This window comes from Cydia strobilella, chromosome Z, assembly GCF_947568885.1.
Source record: "Cydia strobilella chromosome Z, ilCydStro3.1, whole genome shotgun sequence".
Classification (NCBI taxonomy): domain Eukaryota; kingdom Metazoa; phylum Arthropoda; class Insecta; order Lepidoptera; family Tortricidae; genus Cydia; species Cydia strobilella.
Window position 1 is genome coordinate 40,305,155 of NC_086068.1, and position 16,717 is coordinate 40,321,871.

General features: G+C 43.5%; 2 protein-coding genes across 2 annotated transcripts in view; one reads left to right on the forward strand and one right to left on the reverse strand.

Moving 5' to 3' along the window:
• LOC134754852 (serine/threonine-protein kinase polo) overlaps window positions 1–16,717 on the reverse strand; it is a 466,060-nt gene that overhangs the window by 375,186 nt on the left and 74,157 nt on the right. The gene's annotated exons all lie outside the window — the stretch shown is intronic.
• LOC134754967 (integrator complex subunit 4) overlaps window positions 1–16,717 on the forward strand; it is a 69,865-nt gene that overhangs the window by 21,358 nt on the left and 31,790 nt on the right. Inside the window, exons 7-10 of the mRNA XM_063691461.1 lie at window positions 4,349–4,554; window positions 9,212–9,334; window positions 9,634–9,769; window positions 9,908–10,045. Of these exons, the coding sequence (XP_063547531.1) occupies window positions 4,349–4,554; window positions 9,212–9,334; window positions 9,634–9,769; window positions 9,908–10,045 (603 nt within the window). The remainder of the gene's footprint in view (window positions 1–4,348; window positions 4,555–9,211; window positions 9,335–9,633; window positions 9,770–9,907; window positions 10,046–16,717) is intronic.

Below are 16,717 nucleotides of genomic sequence, written 5' to 3' on the forward strand. Positions count from 1 at the left end.
CGGATGACAACTGGAAACTCTTTAAGGCAGCACGTAATCGTTGCAACCAGGTGGTACGTACAGCGAAGCGGCGTTTTATTCACCGTAATGTTTCCTCTTCGTCTATGGCCGATATTTGGAAATTCCTGCGATCTCTTGGCCTGGGAAAACCCCCCAACAGTTTTAATGGCAGTTCCTTTTCTCTCAACGATCTTAACAGGCATTTTTCCTCCGCTCCTTCAATTGACACCACTATTAAGGCCACTACTCTTTTGAACATATCTTCTTTGCTTTCTCCTGCCACAGATTCCTTTTCTTTCTGTCCTGTCTCTGAATTTGACATAAAGGTCATTATTAAAGCTATCCAGTCAAAAGCCGTAGGTTGTGATGATGTCAGTCGTTGCATGATTGTGTCGGTCCTGGATTGCGTACTTCCTGTGATAGCTGACATCATCAACTCTTCACTGGCCTCTGGTGAATTCCCTTCTCTTTGGCGTAAAGCTTTTGTGATTCCACTGCCTAAAATTAGTACTCCCACCACTCTCAGTAATTTTAGGCCCATTTCAATTCTTCCTTTCCTTTCGAAAATCGCTGAAGCGGTTGTTCATAAACAACTTTCGGTCTTCGTTTACTCGCATAACCTTTTAAGCCCTTTGCAGTCCGGTTTCCGACCAAGTCATAGCACCAGTACTGCGCTTGTTAAGGTAACAGAAGACATTAGACGGGGCATGGAGAATCAAATGGTCAAGGTCCTTATTCTTATTGACTTCTCTAACGTATTTAATACCGTTGACCATGACATTCTCCTTGCCTTGCTCAAACATATCAGTGTCTCTGAAACAGCCCTTAACTCGATTGCTGCCTACTTGCGGGGCCGCCAGCAGGCAGTTCGAGTCAACCGGTCTTTGTCTGACTGGTGTGATCTGGCAACTGGCGTGCCTCAAGGAGGTATCATCTCTACTTCTTTTTTCCACTTTTATCAATTTTATTACACCTGACCTTCGCTCTTCCTACCATCTGTATGCTGACGACTTGCAACTCTACGATCAGTGCTCCGTGACTGACCTCCCAACTTGCATTGGTAAACTTAACCTGGACCTTTTGCATATCCAGCAGTGGTCTGAGAGGTTTGGCCTCTTTGTAAATCCGTCAAAGTGCCAGGCTATCGTTATAGGTAGTTCCAAACAGCTTGCAAAACTAGACTTGGACGTACTTGCACCTATAAGCTTTAACGGCTCCCCAATAAGATTTAGTCAGAGCGTTAAAGACTTGGGTGTTCTTTTTGACAATACCCTGAGTTGGAGGGCACAGGTTACTGAAATCAGCCGTAAGGTCATGGGCTCACTTCATTCTCTCAACAAACTGAAACACTTTTTACCGATCAAAACTAAAGTTGCATTAATGAACACCCTTATACTGCCCATTATTGATTATGAATAGAATAGAATAGAATAGAAATGTTTATTTGCCAGAATACGTTACAATTAGGTCTTAATACAGTTTTAGAGTCAGTATTCAGTCGACATAAAGCCAACATGCCAAACGTTTGTTAATTACATTTACAAGTAGGGTACATCAGGTACATGCATATAATTTAAATAATCCTAATACAACAACGTCAATTCATTACAAATAAAATTAAAAATAGAAATACTTATAAATTGCACATTAAAAAATTAAGGTAAAAAGAAAATGGATTGATATGTCAGAGTTATGTCATGTAAAACTTTGATAGTACAATTTGAAATTTAAATAGTCCTTAATAGTATAAAAGCAATTTTCTTGTAGCCACTTAGTCAATTCTTTCTTAAATTCATTCCCATACAATATTCTCAATTCATGAGGGAGGTTATTGAACAAAACAATACACATGTTATACGCATTTTTCCTATAAATATCAGATTTACAAGCTGGCTGGTATAACATATTTTTATACTGGGCTCGTAGTGTTCTTGCAAACATGTCTTCTCTCTTTGTAAAATATCCTGGGTGGCTTTTTATAAACATGCATGCCTTTAAAATGTACATAGAAGCTAAGGGGAGTATTTAAATTTTTTGAAATAGAGGTCTGCAACTATCATCAAATCGAACCCCACCTATTTCTCTTAAACACTTTTTCTGGATTATAAATGCCCTCTGAACGTCAACAGAATTGCCCCAGAGCAAGAGTCCGTAATTGAGAGTGGAAGACACATACCCATGATAAGCAATTAACGCGGCCCGAACAGAAACTGAATTCCTTAGACTTCTTAAGGCGAAAACAAACCAATGGTATGATGATGTTTGTTATCCGGACTTAAATGAAGAGCTTCTCGACAAATTGGATCGCCTGATGAATAACTGCATTCGCTTTATTTTTTGCCTCCGCAAATATGATCACGTTTCTTCCTTTCGCTCTCAGCTTGGCTGGCTTCCAATTCGACAACGTCGCAATATTCGCTTGCTTTCCACTCTCTTTTCTGTGCTTAACGATCCACACTCTCCTGAGTACCTCAAATCCTTATTTCAATACTACGGCATTTCTCGCGACCGCCAACTTCGCTCTTCTGGCAATATGTCTCTGTCCATCCCTCTTCACCGAACCGGGTTCATGTCGTATTCGTTCACTGTGCAGGTGGCGCGCCTTTGGAACTGACTTCCTTTTAACATAAAAAATGCGCCAAATAAGTTCGCGCTCAAAAAGTCCTTACGTGCTTTCTATGCTAGCGGAAAGAAAGTTTCTTAGTGTATTTTTATTAGTTTCATAATGAGTCTCATCGTTATTTATATATATATATATATATATATATATATTATATAGTATATATGTATACCTATATTATATTTGTATATATGTGATTATACGTTATTTTTATTTTATTTTTGCTGTTGTATTTGTAGCACCGCCCACAATTTCTCTGCTTAGCCTTAAGGTTGACTGGTAGAGAATGCCTTATGGCATTAAGTCCGCCTTTTGTACTGTAAGGTTTTCTTTTGTGCAATAAAGATTAAATAAATAAATAAAATAAAAGCTTCCAAAAAGGTTTTCGCTTCTTTGTTCCGATAAGTTACATTATTATTGTGTGTAGAAAGAATAATAAATTACATATTAATATTGAGATCGCTACTTCAAATCCGCTTTCTACTAATGACAGAGAGTTACGAGGCGGCAATACCACAGGTACGGTACGCGATGTCGCCCGCTCTCGCTCTGCACAACCATTGGTTGCATGAGAATGACACTGACTGCAGTGCTGCCTTGCCTTCGAACCTGTTGCATCAATTTGTAAATTTTACTACAGTCCATATTAAATATTTTTCCAATCAAGCATTTTTCTCTAGTAATGCACTATTCAAATTTGTCTGATCACTGTCTTTTTAATCGTATTTTATTATTATATTAGGAGCCTATAATGTCCCACTGCTGGGCAAAGGCCTCACCCCACTTTTTCCAGTCTTCCCGATCCTGTGCAGTCTCTGGCCATTCCTTTAAAAAGTAATCTAACTCGTCTCGCCATCGCCGACGTGGACTGCCAAATCCTCGTTTTGAGCTGGGCTGCCACTGTGGCGATCTTGGCCCACAGCTCGCTCGGCATTCAGCAGACATGACCAGCCCAGTCCCACTTTAGCTGGGCCACTTTCCGAGCTACGTCGACAACTTTTGTTCTGGAGCGCAGCGTAGTGTTCCGGATACGATCCATTAATTTCACACCTAATATGCTGCGCTCCATAGCTCGCTGGGAAACCCCTAGTTTGGACCTCTGACACGCTGTCAAAGACCAAGTTTGTGCACAGTAGGTGAGAATTGGAAGTATGCACATGTCCATGAGTCTCGGGAGATCGCCTTTCATCAGATGTTTCATGAACCAATAGCTCCTCTACGCGTTTTCGACTTCCTTCTCTTGTCGCGCTTGGAAGGAAACTAGTTGGCCCAAGTAAATGTACTCCTGGACATATGCAACCGTTATTCTCCTTTTATCTCAATCCTTGTCCTTTAATCGTAAATAGTCGTATTAATATTGCGGTACCTAACTGCCCACGGTGACTAGGAGTGAAACTCATTGACACTTCATTAAAAACCAACGAAATAAAATAACTACAGACAGAGTTGTGACTATATAGAGCTCACAAATGACCCAACGTGAATTGTGCCGCGAGCTACTCACTGTACGTGTACGTATAGGTACAGCGCGCAGCCTGACAAACTAATGCCGCGCAACATGTTTGTCATATACCATTTTGTAGGTATTGGGTAATATTAAAACCTGCGTGAGGGAGGGGTATATTTATGGAGAAGGGATAACTGTCAGTGATACGTGTCAGATTCTACCAAGAGCTTCGTGTAGATAGATATATTCCGACGCTGTTAAAAGTAGCGATGATTGTGCAGAGGTCCGCACGGCAGCAGTGGACGCGGTGTGCCAGCTGTCGATGGAGAACGCGGTGTTCGCGACCACGTCGCTGGACTTCCTGGTCGACATGTTCAACGACGAGATCGAGGACGTGCGCCTGCGCGCCATCGACAGCCTCACGCGCATCGCGCACCACATCGTGCTGCGCGAAGACCAGCTCGAGACCATCCTGGGGGCCCTAGAGGCAAGTACCTTACCTACCCATACTCCTCATACTCTCCAATTACAATCACCATACATTTCCGCGTCTACAAAATGTTACAATATTACCATCATGAACTCTAAAGTAATTGGTCTTTCTATTTTCTTGAAACTCGTCATGTAAGGTCATAACTGTTTCTGAACGCAACCATATATGACTGAATGGTTTTATTCCTCTGTCCGTTCACTTGTTCGTTCTCTTTCTTCTTTTTCACGAACTGCACTTGTTTCGGCACTATTAATGTGGTGGATGAATACATTGTTCAACGAGGAAGTAAGTGAAAGTGAAAACCATTCGGTCATATATGTGTGCGTTCAGAAACAATATAAACCGTTTTTAACTTCGTGAATAATACGGTAGCCCTAAAAGGTTATTGCAAGTCACAACAGATTCATATTCAAGCATTGGTTTTTGGTTTATGGGCACTATTGATACAGTAACTACTAATCTTTAAATTCGGTTGAAATGTTCATATTGTAGCATCCAACACAACCAGCCTGAAAATTGTGTAAACAAACAGTACTTGTATGATATTCAAAGTTTCACTTTATTTCTTGTTGTATTTTATTTATTTTTAGGGTTCTGTACCTCATGAGGAATAAAAACTTTTATAAAAAAAAGATAAACCGACTTCAAAAAGGATGAAATAAAATATTATCCTTTTTAGGGTTCCGTGTTTAAGTATATGCGTTACCAACTGATATGTTTGAAGTCGGTGTCAAGGCAAATTTTAAACCATATATTTATAGTGATTTTGGTGCAATTCGATAAGGATGCGGCTATATAAGTATGTACGTTGGATTACCTAACGCAGCGTACTACGTAGGCGAACAACACGCGAATGCGAAGCGGCGCGGCACGGCGCCTTAATACCTATATAGATCCTTTGATACCTATATAGAAGTGTCCTACGTGGGCGATCTCGTTGCGAACGCGAACGCCTTGGGCCGGCCGCACCGTGCCGCGTCGCTTCGCTTCGCGTTCGCGAGTGTTCGCCTATGTAAGACGCAGCGTTACACGACGACAATAAACGTACTTTCTGTAGGTATTTAAGAACACACCTGAGAACAGAACACACGGTTGAACCTTCTTGGCGCAGTTCGTACCATGCTTGTCGGCACGTTAGTGTAAATCTAATACGTTTAGTCGTCGTATTTTTTTAAAGAGCATTTCTTACTAATTCTTGAACAGTCATAGCACGCAAGTATGGGATTGGGACTGAGTTATTTTCTGTCGCTTATCCAGAGGACTACATTTCAAAATATAAAACAATTCAAGGAACCTTCATGCAAAATTTCAGTTAAAGCGGTTCAGTTGTTTAGCCATGAAAAGGTAACAAAGAGGCAGACATAATTACTTTCAAGTTTATAATATTTGTACAGTTGTAATGGGATTTATAGACATAAAGCTGATTATTTTTGACTGGTATTGTTACTACTTGGAGTACTTGGCTTGGCACCGACTTCAAACATATCAGTTGGTAACGCATATACTTAAACACGGAACCCTAAAAAGGATAATATTTTATTTCATCCTTTTTGAAGTCGGTTTATCTTTTCTTTATAAAAGTTTTTATTTTTCTATTTTTAGTTTTAAGACATTGTTAAGAGCGTGACGCATGAATGAAAAACAGATTCATGTTTAACTGTAAATTTGTAAACTTTATTAAATAATCAGAATTTTCCTCGAGTCCGTCTGGGAAATCATTTCTGTCACTAAATCCATTCTCCGTCCCGCAACTGACCCAATCCCTCAAACCCCCCGATCACTCAACCTCACAGCACATCAACCCCTGATCACTGAACCCCTCGACCCTAAACCACCAACCCTTCAACCGCCATTCCCAGACCCCTTAACTCCTAACCCCCAATCCCTTAACTCCCAACCCCTCAGTCCCCGACCCATCAACTCACCTCCCCTCAACTCCCAACCTCAAACCCCCCAAACACTAATACCCTCTACCTTCACCTCTCAGTCTCTTTGGTTGTTTCCAACACTACCTACATCAAAAATCATAATACACATACGAGGGAAGTTATCAGTTTGACATTGATATATTCGCTATCGTGTGCGTAACTTACTGTTTATGCAGCTCGCTCGTACTGGCATATTAGTGTACAAAGTTACGCAGAATATTTAGTGTCAAACTCGTGGTTAGGCTACAGTTGCGCCACATCAAATTGGTGGTTTTTGGGAGGAAATGCTTGAGTTACTTTAGAAAACACCGAAATCACCATACACGTGCCTTTAAAAATTGAGGAGTTCCCTCAATTCCTCACGGATTCCATCATCAATATTACGAAACCATAAATATTACGAAAACACCTTGGAGAGGTAACTTCTTTCAAACAGAAAAGGAATAACTCAAATCGGATCATGGGTGCCGGAGTAATCGCTGAAATCATTATCATCAAAACAATCATCATCATCTCCACTTCATCAAATTGGTGGTTTTCGAGAGAAAATGCTCAAGTTGCTTAAGAAAACGAACAAATCACCATACATGTGCCTTTAAAAATTGAGGAGTTCCCTCAATTCCTCATGGATCCCATCATTAGAACAGCACCAGATTAATGTGGGACCACCTAGGAGGTAGTTCGTTTCAAACAAAAAAAGAAACAAAGTGGAGTTTTTAGCTTTTTAGGGTTCCGTACCCAAAGGGTAAAAACGGGACCCTATTACTAAGACTCCGCTGTCCGTCTGTCTGTCTGTCTGTCACCAGGCTGTATATCATGACCGTGAGTTGAAAATTTCACAGATGATGTATTTCTGTTGCCGCTATAACAACAAATACTAAAAACAGAATAATATAAATATTTAAATGGGGCTCCCATACAACAAACGTGATATTCTTGCTGTTTTTTTTTCGTAATGGTACGGAACCCTTCGTGCGCGAGTCCGACTCGCACTTGGCCGGTTTTTTATTATATTTATTAAAACAACATAACATAATGCAATCGTTAATGTTCATCTTACCTAAACTGCTAAATAAACTCTACTAGGCCATCAAGAAAGTCATGCAGGCTACACAAGTTGCACATCCTATATAGCGTATTATAAATTACATGCTTTTTGACAGGTCTCATAATTATCGTGTATGAAGATGATTTTATTTACTCGCACTGGGTCTAATCGCGATCGTTTAGCGTTGAGAATCAATCCTGCCACTGAAAACACCCGTTCACTGGGAGTACTGGTGGCAGGTGTTGCCAGTACAGCTCTGGCTAGTGCAGCGATCCAAGGATGACGTTTTTCACGCCAAAACGCTAACAAATCACCATTTAACTGCTATACTAGATCTTTAGTAACCGCAGTAGCCAGATATTTCCAGCACTCCTGAAAAGCGGGATCTGCGGACTCATCGTATAACTGAAACTTCTGTTTTAATGACAGTTTATTCAAAAGGCTGGAAGTTGTATCGGTTTTTGAAGTACTTGGCATTGTGACTGCATCTGGTGAACGTCGACAAATTGCTTGATTATTTCCGAAAAAACTGCACGCGGGGTGTGCCCTTTTCGAGGAAAGCGTCAATTTCCTTAAAACCAAGAATCTAGAGTCTAGAAATGCTGCGCAAACAATATTTTCAGACAGAGGGAATCTCTTATCTATGTTAGATAACATATTATTTTTTAAAGACACGATTATTAGTGTTTCATCTTCAGCAGATACATTTAAAAGTGGAAAAATAACTGCCTTGGGTGAGACTTGAACTCACTTTTAAATTTATTCTAAGCTTAATAGCATCGATCGCAGACGTTTCTGCTTGTTAAAAATTAATTTAGAATGGGTAGCACATCGTAACTGGTGAATTTCCAATATGACTTGGAACTCCGGTGGCCGTTTAAGAAGTGTAACACTCTTACGGTAGATGGGAAGATTTGCTGACTATGGATGAGGTCTTGGTGGCTCAGTTGGCAGAGCGCTGGAGTATCGATCCAGAGGCCGTGAGTTCAAGTCTCACCCAAGGCAGTAATTTTTCCACTTTTAAATTTATTCTAAGCTTAATAGCATCGATCGCAGACGTTTCTGCTTGTTAAAAATTAATTCAGCAGATACATTATCGAGTACGTGCTTTAATTCTGTCCTGAATACAAGTGCTAAATTTATAGAGGCGGTCTTTTGTGCAGACAGGACTTCGACAGCCTCACGAAATTTCTTCAAAAACCGTATCATGTCCTCTATAATGTTCCACTCTGCTTGAATAAGTTTTAGTTCTCCCTGTCCGATTTTCGTCAGCATTTCGTTTATCGGACCTCGATTGCAGAAATGAGCCAAACTCTCAAGCATGGCCAAACACTACTATGCCAACGTGTAGGTGTCGACGTTTTTACGGTTGGCACATGGTTTACCTCACCGAACTCATTGTTGAAGGTGACAGTAGTTTCGGCACTACAGTCTTCGCGTGTTGGTAATGATCCCCCCCCCCCGCGTCTCGCTGCCGCCGGTGTCCTTGATCGCCGTCGCACGCGGCCTAGCGGCGAATTCAATTTTTCAAAATTTAGCTCACGGCGCGAATTTTTAAAATCGCGGCGGCGGCGGCGGCGGCGGCGGCGGCGTGGGATCCACGGCGCGGCGGCGCACACGTCTATAGTAGACTAGTTTTGTTAACCAGATGCGTAATTGTTGTTTTACTCTACAGGATTTCTCGATGGACGTCCGTGAAGGGCTGCACAGGATGCTCGGCGCCTGCAGCGTTTCATCCAAGACTTGTCTCGAAATGTGCATCGATAAAATACTAGAAAACCTTAAGAGATATCCCCAGGTGCGTCTTAGTGTTTATCAATAAAATATATCTTTAATCTAACGTCCTATTTTTTCAGATTCGATCGCTTAACTCATTTTTACCTACACGCACCAACCCGTAGACCGCCAAAGACGTCAACAAACGCGCGCGGCTACAGCCAAAGGTTCAGGATAACGCGCCGCGCACGGTAGGCGTGGCGTGGCTTTCAGATGGTTAACATTCTAGCTCCGTACTTAATGTGGTCAAGTCCTGCTGGCGGTTTCCTCTCTTCTATTGGAGAGTCAGCATCAAATAGATAGTGAGTTTACTGTGTGTAGGACAAGCGGTCCACGTTCCGCTGCATGCAGCGCATGGGCGGCGCGCACGCGTCGCTGGTGCTGCCGCTGACGGCGCGCCTGCTGGCCGTGCACCCCTTCTTCCACATGCCCGAGCCCGACGTCGAGGACCCGGCCTGTATCCTTTACCACAACTCATGTATTATATTGCTGCGTGTTTCTCTTTTTCGCGTCATTGTTATAACGTCTGTTTTACTTATAAATGCGTACATTTGTGTCATCCGCTCACTATAATTATAATTCCTGAGCCGCGCAGATATGTGCGTCCTGATCCTGACGTTGAACGCAGCGGCTAAGTGCACCACCATGCTACCGTTGTTCGAGGAGCACACCATCAAACACTACACCTACCTGCGCGACACCATGCCGCACCTGGTGCCGCACCTGCCCATAGGTAATGTCATCTAACTATGTACATATATAGTGCACCACCATGCTGCCGTTGTTCGAGGAGCACACCATCAAACACTACACCTACCTGCGCGACACCATGCCGCACCTGGTGCCGCACCTGCCCATAGGTAATGTCATCTAACTATGTACATATATAGTGCACCACCATGCTGCCGTTGTTCGAGGAGCACACCATCAAACACTACACCTACCTGCGCGACACCATGCCGCACCTGGTGCCGCACCTGCCCATAGGTAATGTCATCTAACTATGTACATATATAGTGCACCACCATGCTGCCGTTGTTCGAGGAGCACACCATCAAACACTACACCTACCTGCGCGACACCATGCCGCACCTGGTGCCGCACCTGCCCATAGGTAATGTCATCTAACTATGTACATATATAGTGCACCACCATGCTGCCGTTGTTCGAGGAGCACACCATCAAACACTACACCTACCTGCGCGACACCATGCCGCACCTGGTGCCGCACCTGCCCATAGGTAATGTCATCTAACTATGTACATATATAGTGCACCACCATGCTGCCGTTGTTCGAGGAGCACACCATCAAACACTACACCTACCTGCGCGACACCATGCCGCACCTGGTGCCGCACCTGCCCATAGGTAATGTCATCTAACTATGTACATATATAGTGCACCACCATGCTGCCGTTGTTCGAGGAGCACACCATCAAACACTACACCTACCTGCGCGACACCATGCCGCACCTGGTGCCGCACCTGCCCATAGGTAATGTCATCTAACTATGTACATATATAGTGCACCACCATGCTGCCGTTGTTCGAGGAGCACACCATCAAACACTACACCTACCTGCGCGACACCATGCCGCACCTGGTGCCGCACCTGCCCATAGGTAATGTCATCTAACTATGTACATATATAGTGCACCACCATGCTGCCGTTGTTCGAGGAGCACACCATCAAACACTACACCTACCTGCGCGACACCATGCCGCACCTGGTGCCGCACCTGCCCATAGGTAATGTCATCTAACTATGTACATATATAGTGCACCACCATGCTGCCGTTGTTCGAGGAGCACACCATCAAACACTACACCTACCTGCGCGACACCATGCCGCACCTGGTGCCGCACCTGCCCATAGGTAATGTCATCTAACTATGTACATATATAGTGCACCACCATGCTGCCGTTGTTCGAGGAGCACACCATCAAACACTACACCTACCTGCGCGACACCATGCCGCACCTGGTGCCGCACCTGCCCATAGGTAATGTCATCTAACTATGTACATATATAGTGCACCACCATGCTGCCGTTGTTCGAGGAGCACACCATCAAACACTACACCTACCTGCGCGACACCATGCCGCACCTGGTGCCGCACCTGCCCATAGGTAATGTCATCTAACTATGTACATATATAGTGCACCACCATGCTGCCGTTGTTCGAGGAGCACACCATCAAACACTACACCTACCTGCGCGACACCATGCCGCACCTGGTGCCGCACCTGCCCATAGGTAATGTCATCTAACTATGTACATATATAGTGCACCACCATGCTGCCGTTGTTCGAGGAGCACACCATCAAACACTACACCTACCTGCGCGACACCATGCCGCACCTGGTGCCGCACCTGCCCATAGGTAATGTCATCTAACTATGTACATATATAGTGCACCACCATGCTGCCGTTGTTCGAGGAGCACACCATCAAACACTACACCTACCTGCGCGACACCATGCCGCACCTGGTGCCGCACCTGCCCATAGGTAATGTCATCTAACTATGTACATATATAGTGCACCACCATGCTGCCGTTGTTCGAGGAGCACACCATCAAACACTACACCTACCTGCGCGACACCATGCCGCACCTGGTGCCGCACCTGCCCATAGGTAATGTCATCTAACTATGTACATATATAGTGCACCACCATGCTGCCGTTGTTCGAGGAGCACACCATCAAACACTACACCTACCTGCGCGACACCATGCCGCACCTGGTGCCGCACCTGCCCATAGGTAATGTCATCTAACTATGTACATATATAGTGCACCACCATGCTGCCGTTGTTCGAGGAGCACACCATCAAACACTACACCTACCTGCGCGACACCATGCCGCACCTGGTGCCGCACCTGCCCATAGGTAATGTCATCTAACTATGTACATATATAGTGCACCACCATGCTGCCGTTGTTCGAGGAGCACACCATCAAACACTACACCTACCTGCGCGACACCATGCCGCACCTGGTGCCGCACCTGCCCATAGGTAATGTCATCTAACTATGTACATATATAGTGCACCACCATGCTGCCGTTGTTCGAGGAGCACACCATCAAACACTACACCTACCTGCGCGACACCATGCCGCACCTGGTGCCGCACCTGCCCATAGGTAATGTCATCTAACTATGTACATATATAGTGCACCACCATGCTGCCGTTGTTCGAGGAGCACACCATCAAACACTACACCTACCTGCGCGACACCATGCCGCACCTGGTGCCGCACCTGCCCATAGGTAATGTCATCTAACTATGTACATATATAGTGCACCACCATGCTGCCGTTGTTCGAGGAGCACACCATCAAACACTACACCTACCTGCGCGACACCATGCCGCACCTGGTGCCGCACCTGCCCATAGGTAATGTCATCTAACTATGTACATATATAGTGCACCACCATGCTGCCGTTGTTCGAGGAGCACACCATCAAACACTACACCTACCTGCGCGACACCATGCCGCACCTGGTGCCGCACCTGCCCATAGGTAATGTCATCTAACTATGTACATATATAGTGCACCACCATGCTGCCGTTGTTCGAGGAGCACACCATCAAACACTACACCTACCTGCGCGACACCATGCCGCACCTGGTGCCGCACCTGCCCATAGGTAATGTCATCTAACTATGTACATATATAGTGCACCACCATGCTGCCGTTGTTCGAGGAGCACACCATCAAACACTACACCTACCTGCGCGACACCATGCCGCACCTGGTGCCGCACCTGCCCATAGGTAATGTCATCTAACTATGTACATATATAGTGCACCACCATGCTGCCGTTGTTCGAGGAGCACACCATCAAACACTACACCTACCTGCGCGACACCATGCCGCACCTGCCCATAGGTAATGTCATCTAACTATGTACATATATAGTGCACCACCATGCTGCCGTTGTTCGAGGAGCACACCATCAAACACTACACCTACCTGCGCGACACCATGCCGCACCTGGTGCCGCACCTGCCCATAGGTAATGTCATCTAACTATGTACATATATAGTGCACCACCATGCTGCCGTTGTTCGAGGAGCACACCATCAAACACTACACCTACCTGCGCGACACCATGCCGCACCTGGTGCCGCACCTGCCCATAGGTAATGTCATCTAACTATGTACATATATAGTGCACCACCATGCTGCCGTTGTTCGAGGAGCACACCATCAAACACTACACCTACCTGCGCGACACCATGCCGCACCTGGTGCCGCACCTGCCCATAGGTAATGTCATCTAACTATGTACATATATAGTGCACCACCATGCTGCCGTTGTTCGAGGAGCACACCATCAAACACTACACCTACCTGCGCGACACCATGCCGCACCTGGTGCCGCACCTGCCCATAGGTAATGTCATCTAACTATGTACATATATAGTGCACCACCATGCTGCCGTTGTTCGAGGAGCACACCATCAAACACTACACCTACCTGCGCGACACCATGCCGCACCTGGTGCCGCACCTGCCCATAGGTAATGTCATCTAACTATGTACATATATAGTGCACCACCATGCTGCCGTTGTTCGAGGAGCACACCATCAAACACTACACCTACCTGCGCGACACCATGCCGCACCTGGTGCCGCACCTGCCCATAGGTAATGTCATCTAACTATGTACATATATAGTGCACCACCATGCTGCCGTTGTTCGAGGAGCACACCATCAAACACTACACCTACCTGCGCGACACCATGCCGCACCTGGTGCCGCACCTGCCCATAGGTAATGTCATCTAACTATGTACATATATAGTGCACCACCATGCTGCCGTTGTTCGAGGAGCACACCATCAAACACTACACCTACCTGCGCGACACCATGCCGCACCTGGTGCCGCACCTGCCCATAGGTAATGTCATCTAACTATGTACATATATAGTGCACCACCATGCTGCCGTTGTTCGAGGAGCACACCATCAAACACTACACCTACCTGCGCGACACCATGCCGCACCTGGTGCCGCACCTGCCCATAGGTAATGTCATCTAACTATGTACATATATAGTGCACCACCATGCTGCCGTTGTTCGAGGAGCACACCATCAAACACTACACCTACCTGCGCGACACCATGCCGCACCTGGTGTCTGTGTAGGTACGTGTACGTGTTTAGTTTATTTATTCATATTATTATTTAATAAACATTATAAACAGCCTCACTACACTTTAATAAACATTTGCTTATTAAGATTAAAATATGTAAAATGGGGTCAAATTTGTCTTAATAAACTTTTGCTACTAATATTATATTAAGTACGCCTTTTTCCTGACTTGGCCCTGTCCGTTCATACATTTTTGGCATCATCCTTCATTGTTCTGCTCATGCATGAATTCTCCTGTTTTAGCTTTTTTGTACCAATAAACTTTTTAAGGATTCCCCGTAAAATATAAACGAAAAGGGTTGCCAACGTAGGAAATTTAAATTCCTTGTATTTTATTTTTTATAAAAAAAAACATTGTTACGTCACGCCTTGTTTCCTACGGCTCATAAAAGACATCTCGGGACTTGTAAAAATAATAACACACCTTCGACACTTGCATTGTAATGTACTATAATATGATTATGGTAGAAGAGCCGGCAGTAAAGTTTCGAACCAACGTGATACCGCGATGAGATGCACAATGGTTTCCCATAAAACTGATGCTAAGTCCGAATTTGATAGTCTGCCACGGCGGAACTAGCCGAAAGTACAAAAAAAATAGCCACTTCCGGTGCGAAAAAGGGGGGGTCATTTAACCCATCTGATACTGCAATAAAAGCTATGGCATCAGTTAGAAATTTACTGGTAGATACAGAAAAGCGAAATCTGCCAGTATGATTCCTGCCGGAAGTGCTTGGCATACGCTCCCAAAGGTGACCATCGGGACCCCTAAATTAACCCATCTGATACCAGCACGAAACCAATTCCAGTCGGTAGATATGAACCTTCTCTTCAGGAATATATAAGTCTGCTAGGGCGCTTTCAGCCGAAACACCTTGACATACGAGATTATGTGAGCAACATCCGTGGAACCCTTATTTTGGAATTGTACAGATTACAGACATTTTAATTATTGCAGGCTTATGATTTATTACCTAATGCTTATATTTGTATATTTTTATGCCATTAATAACATATATTTCAAATTTATTAATATACACAATATAATTTGGGCATTAATTTAATACCTGCTTACGGCTTTGTACTTCTTTGTTTGCCTTATAAAGGTGCTAACAAATTAGCTACCGATATCTTTACAGTTGATAGTACTCGGCTCCTGAAGTATATGTAAGTATGAAACATTATAGGTTTTATGATGTTATTTTGAGAAAATTGGAAAACAAATTTGCTTTGTAAAAAAAACTCTGTTAATGAGATAATTAAATGAGACCTCATTGAACAGATTCTAAAACCTCTTTTAAATATAAAACTTAACTGGCCACTTCACGCTGATAAATCAAATGACACGTTGACAATGACATTTAAGATAAACAAGCAGTTAAATACATGATGATTATTTTTTAGATAGAATTATAGTTTATTTATTTTGTTCGGTAAATAAATGAAAAATTATGAGAAACTTTCTTAATTTCTATTATTCCCTTTTTTTTTATCGCGTATATATATATATATATCTTTACTTGGAAATAATTGTAGTGTATAACTAGCCTTATGAACCGATTTTGCATGTACAACCAGCCTTAAAGTTTGTAGTCTATGATTGTTCATTATTTTAGTATGTGGGTATTTTTGCACTTTGTAATTTTTCCTCAGTCACCCGTTGACCACGAACGCTGTAAAGGGTTCGAAACGTCGGGATGTATTATAAATTCAATATACGCGATATAATCCGTTTTCATAGTTTTATTTCAGATTATATTCTGTTTTTTATTCCGTAATCCGTAGACTAAAATGACATTTCATGTGGTACTAAGAAATGTCATGTCTTACATATGAAACGTCATTTTAGTCTACGGAATAAAAAACAGACCTTAGTTATCTCAATTTGTAGTGTTATAAAACAACACCCTGAATGTTAAACTACGTCAGTTTTGCGTCAACGTCAAGAAATGTAGGGGAGAGGTGGGCATGACGGGATACTTAATGTTTCAAGTCCAATAAAACTGAAAATGCTATTTTTTTTAAGTTTTTGTTATTTTTATTTTTATCTTTGGTAATCAGTCTTTCATAATCAACACTTACTAGGAACTCTCTAGTTAGATACATCTAGTTATATTCGAAACTTCACAGGAGTATTCCTAACGATAAATGAATAAACACGTGTTACAGGTTTTTTTGCAAATTCCCCCCTAATAGGGGGAAATGTGGTGACAAAGTCTGAAAATCAACATGGGTATTG